We start from the raw sequence: 8,442 nt of genomic DNA on the forward strand, positions 1-8,442 counted from the left end.
CGTCGATTTTATTTCTTGTATCTCTTCACCATCATTTACTTTATTCCGCTGGTCATCATTTCCGTCCTGTATAAAATAGTGGCTTACAAAGTTTGGTTTCACCAAACGCCTGGTTTTCATACTACTGAAAGTCAACAACACCAGGAATTAATCAAGAGAAGAGTCGTTCGAATGCTTATTGTGATTGTTGTTACATTCGCTGCCTGTTGGCTCCCTTCGCAGGTTTAAAACCTACCCGTCGCATTCGGGATTCAACCATCTACGAATATTATGTATTTAGTCTACTGGTGTGCCCACGCAAACAGCGCTATCAACCCGTGGCTCTACCTTGGACTGAGTAGCAACATGAACCTAGCCTTGAAAAATATGGTGAGTAAAATCCGCAGAACAAAACCAGAAATCCAGGGCCAAAGAACCACACGGAACACAAGAAATACCGCGATCAAGAATCAGAAGGAGAAAACGGATCAGTTGTAATGTTAGATCACTGGATATCCCGTGACTGATCGAACAAACACGTTGCGTATTCTACAGTAGATGATATAACGGAATATATAGAAATATATATCATGGTATTTCTTAACCCTTTAAGCCTCAAGGGGTGCCCCATTGACGAGTAACATCGTCTGGAGTTAGACAGAGTAAAATCTATAAGTGGCACTATTAGGGCTTGACGTTACTGAGCAGGTAACGGGACTGTAATATGTCACGCATTACTTCGAGCGTTGGTGAAGTTGAGGTCTTAAAACACAGCGTTGGATCAGAGAAGATCGTGATCTGTCAAAATTGATTAAAATTTATTTATGAAAGTCAAGTAGACTACTGCACGACTGATATTCGCGTTTTCCTATCAATCGTGCACTAGTCCACTTGCTTTGTCAAGCAATAGTGAAAATAAAATGGCGACAAAAACGCCTGGGAAAAAATTCCAGGCCGGCATAAGAATGGCACATTTATCTCCGAATCATCATAAAACGTTAAAGAGTAGTAAGCGAGAGGGTGGAAAAGCTCTGGAAAAGGTAGCTGATCGATCGAGAAGTGGCTGAAAGTTTGGAAAACTCGAGGACGAACCGTTGCGTAAATTTAATGGGGATGTTTTTTTCAAATGTTCTTATTACCCTACGAACTTGAGTTCAAAATGAATGCATGCTTTTGAAGTTCTTTGCCTTTACTTTCGTGAAAATAGAGCAGAATTGTATTCTCGTCCGCTTGAATAGTGCGGACCTGCGGAGAAACAGTCAGCGATCTCACAAAAAACCACACTCCAGAACATGAGCATGACGGCAATGGAGAGATATTAAAATATAAAACTTTCATCCCTGCAACGATCGATCCTGTCTTGGGTTCCAGTCCTTCCCCGACAGGTCAACAAACGAAATTTTCTAAGATCTTTGCAACATGACCCTTTTTTTTTATAACATGAAACACTTACTTTACTTACTATCCACAAAATATGATAAAGTGAAAAAATTCTCACCTTAAGAAGTTATTAAGAAGAAATTCCGGAAGTGGTTGCAACGGGTAGAGCTTACGAAAACGCTCGCGAGGGTGAACTCTACTGTTTATGACATCCCTAGCGGCATGCAATTTTCTAAAAATCCCACTCTTAAAAACCTATGCACGGAAAGCTTCACTCTAACAGTTTATTTTTATGAATTTCGATGGATGAGCAGATAAGGCTACATCTCGCTATAATGACCGATTTATGGAAATTAAGGCATTTTTCCACTGCCATTTTCTCCGAAACAAAGTCGGTGACCCCCAATTTTTTTTTTTTTTTTTTTTCATTTCTGGAGTAAGTACTTTATGACCGAACTCTAGGCGAGAAATGAAAAAAAAAATCACCGTAGGAAGATTTTGGCGCGAACGTCCTTAAAGGGTTAAGAGTAAAAGATAAAAGAAAATGCTCTTTGAACAATGGCGCCGCAATCAAAACCTTTTACCTCTTACGAATTACCTGTATATTCTCCCTGAGTGATTTATAACAATGGTATTGATGTCAATTTTATCATGAAACTAAACAAAAAGGCCTTTTGGTTTGGTATTATTTAAACTTAAGGTGGAAAGCTACAATCTGTGGAGAGTTAAATTGCTTTTAAGTTGGAAAATTATAGGTAGAGGATCGTTTGTATCATTTTGAAAACAGAGCAACACGTTAACGTTTAAGAATAAGGGAAAAATGAATGTGATAATTATGAGATCAGCAAATTAAAGGGGGCATTATGTATCATTTGGAGGGGAAAAGGCTTATATGCTTTCTTGAAACCCTCTCTGTTTAGTTTATGTTTCTAAGAGACTGATCAATGCTGACTGGGAAGCTTTCTTGTTCAAATTACATGTTAAAGTTATTATAATAATTTGAGTCTACAAATAGCGACAGCGAACTACTAGCAGAACCATTGAATAAAAAACATATTGCCGTGAGTGGGAATAGAACCCGCGTCCCCCTGGTTACTAGTCGGGTGTGCTAACCACTGCACCATCACGACAACCCTGCTGGAAACAGAGCAACCGATGAGGTGATTGGTTAGCCGCGGGGTTCCCCGGCGTTTAACATTCAGGAACAGGACGTACATCGGATCATCCGGGGATGATTCACAGGCTACCAGCTAATAACAAATTATATTTCTGAATAAACAAGGCTGGAAATCCAACGATGTAGTCCCAAGCTAGTAGGATCCGAAGGATACACAACGCTTTGCTAGAAATATTAAGTAATTTGAGTGTACAAATAGCGACAGCGAACTACTAGCAGAACCATTGAATGAAAAACATATTGCCGTGAGTGGGAATCGAGCCCGCGTCCCCCTGGTTACTAGTCGGGTGTGCTAACCACTGCACCATCACGACAACCCTGCTGGAAACAGAGCAACCGATGAGGTGATTGGTTAGCCGCGGGGTTCCCCGGCGTTTAACATTCAGGAACAGGACGTACATCGGATCATCCGGGGATGATTCACAGGCTACCAGCTAATAACGCGGCTAACCAATCACCTCATCGGTTGCTCTGTTTCCAGCAGGGTTGTCGTGATGGTGCAGTGGTTAGCACACCCGACTAGTAACCAGGGGGACGCGGGTTCGATTCCCACTGACGGCAATATGTTTTTCATTCAATGGTTCTGCTAGTAGTTCGCTGTCGCTATTTGTACACTCAAATCACTTAATATTTCTAGCAAAGCGTTGTGTATCCTTCGGATCCTACTAGCTTGGGACTACATCGTTGGATTTCCAGCCTTGTTTATTCAGAAATATAATTTGTTATTAGCTGGTAGCCTGTGAATCATCCCCGGATGATCCGATGTACGTCCTGTTCCTGAATGTTAAACGCCGGGGAACCCCGCGGCTAACCAATCACCTCATCGGTTGCTCTGTTTCCAGCAGGGTTGTCGTGATGGTGCAGTGGTTAGCACACCCGACTAGTAACCAGGGGGACACGGGTTCTATTCCCACTCACGGCAATATGTTTTTCATTCAATGGTTCTGCTAGTAGTTCGCTGTCATTATTTGTACACTCAAATTACTTAATATTTCTAGCAAAGCGTTGTGTATCCTTCGGATCCTACTAGCTTGGGACTACATCGTTGGATTTCCAGCCTTGTTTATTCAGAAATATATAAATATATATATATATATAAATATATATATATATATATATATATATATATATACATAAATTGAAAGATTAAAGAGGACGCATCGATTCTCTGTTACTCTGAGTTTCGCGCCTAATCGCTCGTCAGACAGAACTGTGAAGTTCTGTCTGACGAGCGCTTAGGCGCGAAACTCAGAGTAACAGAGAATCGATGCGTCCTCTTTAATCTTTCAATTTATGTATACTTAGCTCTGCTACCACAGCATTGAGCACTTTACGCCAAGGTTGACTCGACCTCCTCATTTATATATATATATATATATATATATCAGTGTACGATTGGTTGACCTAACGATGAGTTAGAGGATCCACAGGATACAATGTCTCACGCGAATTTGTAGTTAAGTGTACGTAAGGAAAAGCGACGAAGAGACAAACTCTTGACTGTTCTGGGCGAAGTTTACTACGAAGTTTCGGCCGTTCGGCCTTCTTCAGGTTAAAAATTAAAAACTAAAAAACTATTTACAATGAGTGCAAATCACAACAACAGCAGCTTATATATACAGAGCAGAAATATTGAAATTAAGAAAACGAAACAAAACAAAGGTCAAAGCTACAAGGTGACATGGATTTGACAATCAAAGACAAATAAAGAACTATAACAAAGGTCTAAACTCCAAGGTGACATAGGTTTAACAATCAAAAACAAATAAAGAACTATAGGTGACATATCGATAAAAATGCATCGTATTGGGAAAATGTCAACTCACAACTACACAATTGTAGTAATTAATGCGGTGTTTCGATCTAGATTCCCGCCTTTTATTAAGACCATGAGGATTAAGGGTAAATAATTGCGCAGTCCAATAGGCCTCCCTAGTGAGTAACAATTGTTCAAGATGCAAAGAATTTTCAAAAGACCTAATTTGTTCGATAATGATGAAGTTGATTTGTGAAATTTCATGTTCAGAGTTATTATAGTGGATAGCCAATTCACAAGTTCTTTTGTTCTTCAGCATGTTCGACTTGTGGTTACGGAATCTTACTTTAAATTCAGTCGAGGTGGAGCCCACATATTGCAGGTTGCATTTGGCACAAGTGGCCAAATAGATAACATTTTGCGATGAACAAGAAAGTGAAAAGATGAACAACTTGCCGGACCTGAATCCCATTAATCTAACTTCTTCTGAACTAACAGATGCGGAACGCTCTCTCCTGAAGAAAGGACCAGCATTTTGTCCTGTGCCTAAGGATGTCAATTGGCAAAACGTGACCGATGATATAGATAAATTTGAAAGGAGAATCCGCCTTGCCGTTTTCTTCCACGGCAGAAATGCTGAAGACAACCCCCGTGTGGTGGACGACCGATTTCCAGCGATTCCATCAGCTTCCCAATGGATGCCTCCAAAATCCAGTTTCCCGGAGGTAGAAGTGTTCCTCAACAATGTGAAGAACGACATCCTTAAGCCTGCTAATCTAAGAACTACCAAGGACAATCTTACGAGAGAAGAAAGGTTAGCTTTAAGGTCTCTTAAATCTAGTGAAAATGTTATAAGAATTCAAGATAAAGGTTCTAGGTTCGTTGTCCTCAGTCAACAAGAATACCAAAATAAGATACTAGGGCAGCTTAATAATGATTTGCATTATGACAGCATAGATTCCGACCCAACACTTGACCATTTTGAAGTGGTTAAGGAATGGAGTCGAAAGTGGTTTTCTGAGGGGCAGATTAGCCAGGAGATTGCTACGTGGGTTGTAAATCTGGAACCAAAACCGGGAGTGGCATTTGGGAATGTCAAAACACACAAACGTGACAACCCACTTCGTCTTATTACATCCTGTTGCGGTACAGCAATTGAACGGCTTTCTGCTTTCACAGAATTCTACCTCAAACCTCTTTCACAGAGTCTTCCATCCTTTGTGAAGGATTCCACGGATTTTATCAACAAATTAGAAGATTTTAATGCAAAAGGCCCATTTCCTGAGGGGTCCCTCCTTGTGTCTTGGGATGTAGTGTCAATGTTTCCAAACATTGACAACAATCTAGGTATTTCAGCAGTTAGAAAGGCACTTAATTCTAGATCTGATAACATTCCTTCCACTGATTGCCACCGATAGCCACCTCTATCTACCTTTTTCGAGTTCACATCCCTCACATTACAAAAGAGCAGTCCCCTTTGGGGTAGCTTTAAGAATCAAACGCAATTGTTCTACCAACGACTTTCTTCAAAATAGGTGTAAGGAATACAAAGGATATTTGAAATCTCAGAATTATCCGGCGGAGCTTGTCGATAAACAGTTCGACAAAGCTCTCAGTATATCTAGATCTGAACTTTTGAGCAAAAAGGTCAAACCAGATAAGAAAGTTTTTCCACTGGTGCTTGACTACAATCCAATTTTGCCAGATATCCAAAAAGTCATTAAAAATCACTTTCATCTATTGCAATCTTCACCAGAACTCAAAGAAATTTTTCCGTCCAAGTCAATTTTTCCCGCTTATCGTGAAACTAAAAATCTTAAGGAGTTGTTAGCGCCATCCAAATTTCAGGTAACCTCTTGTAGAAATCCAAGAGAAGAAAATGGGGGTTGTTCAAAATGCAATAAGAAATGCGATCTTTGTAAAAATTAAAAATTCAAGCTTCAAAATTTCAAAGTTCAGCTACTGGTCGTCATTATTCCATTCAACAAAAACTTTCTTGTTCATCGCAAAATGTTATTTATTTGGCCACTTGTGCCAAATGCAACCTGCAATATGTGGGCTCCACCTCGACTGAATTTAAAGTAAGATTCCGTAACCACAAGTCGAACATGCTGAAGAACAAAAGAACTTGTGAATTGGCTATCCACTATAATAACTCTGAACATGAAATTTCACAAATCAACTTCATCATTATCGAACAAATTAGGTCTTTTGAAAATTCTTTGCATCTTGAACAATTGTTACTCACTAGGGAGGCCTATTGGACTGCGCAATTATTTACCCTTAATCCTCATGGTCTTAATAAAAGGCGGGAATCTAGATCGAAACACCGCATTAATTACTACAATTGAGTAGTTGTGAGTTGACATTTTCCCAATACGATGCATTTTTATCGATATGTCACCTTTAGTTCTTTATTTGTTTTTGATTGTTAAACCTATGTCACCTTGGAGTTTAGACCTTTGTTATAGTTCTTTATTTGTCTTTGATTGTCAAATACATGTCACCTTGTAGCTTTGACCTTTGTTTTGTTTCGTTTTCTTAATTTCAATATTTCTGCTCTGTATATATAAGCTGCTGTTGTTGTGATTTGCACTCATTGTAAATAGTTTTTTAGTTTTTAATTTTTAACCTGAAGAAGGCCGAACGGCCCAAACGTCGTGCTAAACTTCGCCCAGAACAGTCAAGAGTTTGTCTCTTCGTCGCTTTTCCTTACGTACACTTAACTATATATATATATACACACAGAGTTCTTTGGGCTGTCTGAGCCAACGGAGATAGTGGCGTTCCAAAAGGATCCTTTAGAGATTCCAAGTCCAAGCCTCGACATATGAATTTATATAAAGTTAAAAGAGTCAGAGGACGGACAACTTTTGGAAGCTAAAAAGTAAAATATATTAAAAAACGTTTCGGTCTTAGACCTTCACCAGTTTACAGCATGTGGATAATAATTAGGTTTAAGAGCTTATATATGGTTTATAAGGAATTTTCGGTATGTTACAAAACTTAACAACAATACAAGTAAAAAATCATTACAAACAAAACAAAACAAAAGAAGCAATTCTATTCCGAAAGGTACAATGTAAGAACAGCGAGAACTAAAACTATCATTAAAGTAAAGAATTCATGTGCTACATTGAGTTGTAAAGTTATATGGTTCGTTAAGCTTGCAGATTATTACGACTCAAGCGGTCGGTTGGTTGTAGGTGATTCTGTTCCTGGAGTGGAATTCTTGCCTTTTGTTAAGGCCAAAAGGTGCTAATGAGAAAAGTTGCGCACTCCAGTACGCTTCCTTCGTAATCAAAAGTTTATCCAAAATCTCAGTGCAGTTGGTAGCAGACACCTGATCGATACACTGGAAAGAAAAGTCGTTAAGGGCGTGCGGACTATTGTTATAATGTACCGCGACTTCACAGGTTTTCTTGTTCGTTACCATTGATGATTTATGATTACGAAATCTAACTTTGAATTGTGTTGCCGTTGAACCAACATATTGCAAGCGACATTTGTTGCAGGATGCAAGATAAATTACATTTTTAGAATCACACGACAGTCTTGGTTAAATAAAGTATTTTCTATTGGTTTGGAAACTCTGAAAAAAATTGGATTCTATCAAAAAGTTTTTGCAAAGATCACATCTGCTACGTTTGCATTTAATGCAACTACCTGTTTCAAAGGTTTCTTGTTCTACTCTCGTTCTGTATTTCGATGGCGCCAAAATTTCTTTCAAGTTTTTTGTTCTACGAAACGAGGGAATAATTGAATTAGATGGAAAAAATTCTCTTAATTTGGGATTAGATTGTAACAGGTGCAAATGCTTCCTAATGACGTACCCTATATGTTAGGTAGGTGAGGATTGAAGGTCATCACTAACGGAAACAGTTTTCTGTTCTCCCTGGTTCGGGGCAAAAGCAGATGATCTCTAGGAATGGCCGAGGCTTTAAGGAATTGCCTCTTAACGAGTGTTTTCGGGTAGCCTTGATTAACAAGGTACCTTTCATATTCCAGCATTCGCGTCTCTAAAAAATCCTGATTTGAGCAATTCCTACGTAATCTCAAGGCCACTCCGTATGGAATCGCTTTGAATACATGTTTGGGGTGAGCACTAGTGGGTGGCAAGTACAGATGACTGTCTGTAGGTTTAGAGTAA

The 8,442-nt window shown here is 39.2% G+C and overlaps 2 protein-coding genes across 2 annotated transcripts in view; both read left to right on the forward strand.

The window, feature by feature from the left end:
• Positions 1 to 702, forward strand: part of LOC138015970 (QRFP-like peptide receptor) — a 37,388-nt gene extending 36,686 nt beyond the window's left edge. The window contains exon 2 of the mRNA XM_068863118.1: positions 1 to 702. This exon is cut by the window's left edge and continues 541 nt beyond it. Coding sequence (XP_068719219.1) covers positions 1 to 228 — 228 coding nt within the window. The 3' untranslated portion in view covers positions 229 to 702.
• Positions 703 to 4,370: 3,668 nt separating this feature from the next.
• Positions 4,371 to 6,730, forward strand: LOC138015968 (uncharacterized). The gene is made up of 2 exons (XM_068863117.1): positions 4,371 to 4,471; positions 4,609 to 6,730. Exon 2 carries the CDS (start codon positions 4,736 to 4,738, stop codon positions 5,708 to 5,710), a length of 975 nt encoding a protein of 324 aa, XP_068719218.1. The 5' UTR covers positions 4,371 to 4,471; positions 4,609 to 4,735; the 3' UTR covers positions 5,711 to 6,730.
• The last annotated feature ends 1,712 nt before the right edge of the window (positions 6,731 to 8,442 follow it).

This window comes from Montipora capricornis, chromosome 9, assembly GCF_036669925.1.
Source record: "Montipora capricornis isolate CH-2021 chromosome 9, ASM3666992v2, whole genome shotgun sequence".
Lineage (NCBI taxonomy): Eukaryota > Metazoa > Cnidaria > Anthozoa > Scleractinia > Acroporidae > Montipora > Montipora capricornis.

What these genes read in the sequence shown, in the direction of transcription:
- LOC138015968 (XM_068863117.1), top strand. Translation starts at nt 4,736, where the DNA reads ATGAACAACTTGCCGGACCTGAATCCCATTAATCTAACTTCTTCTGAA.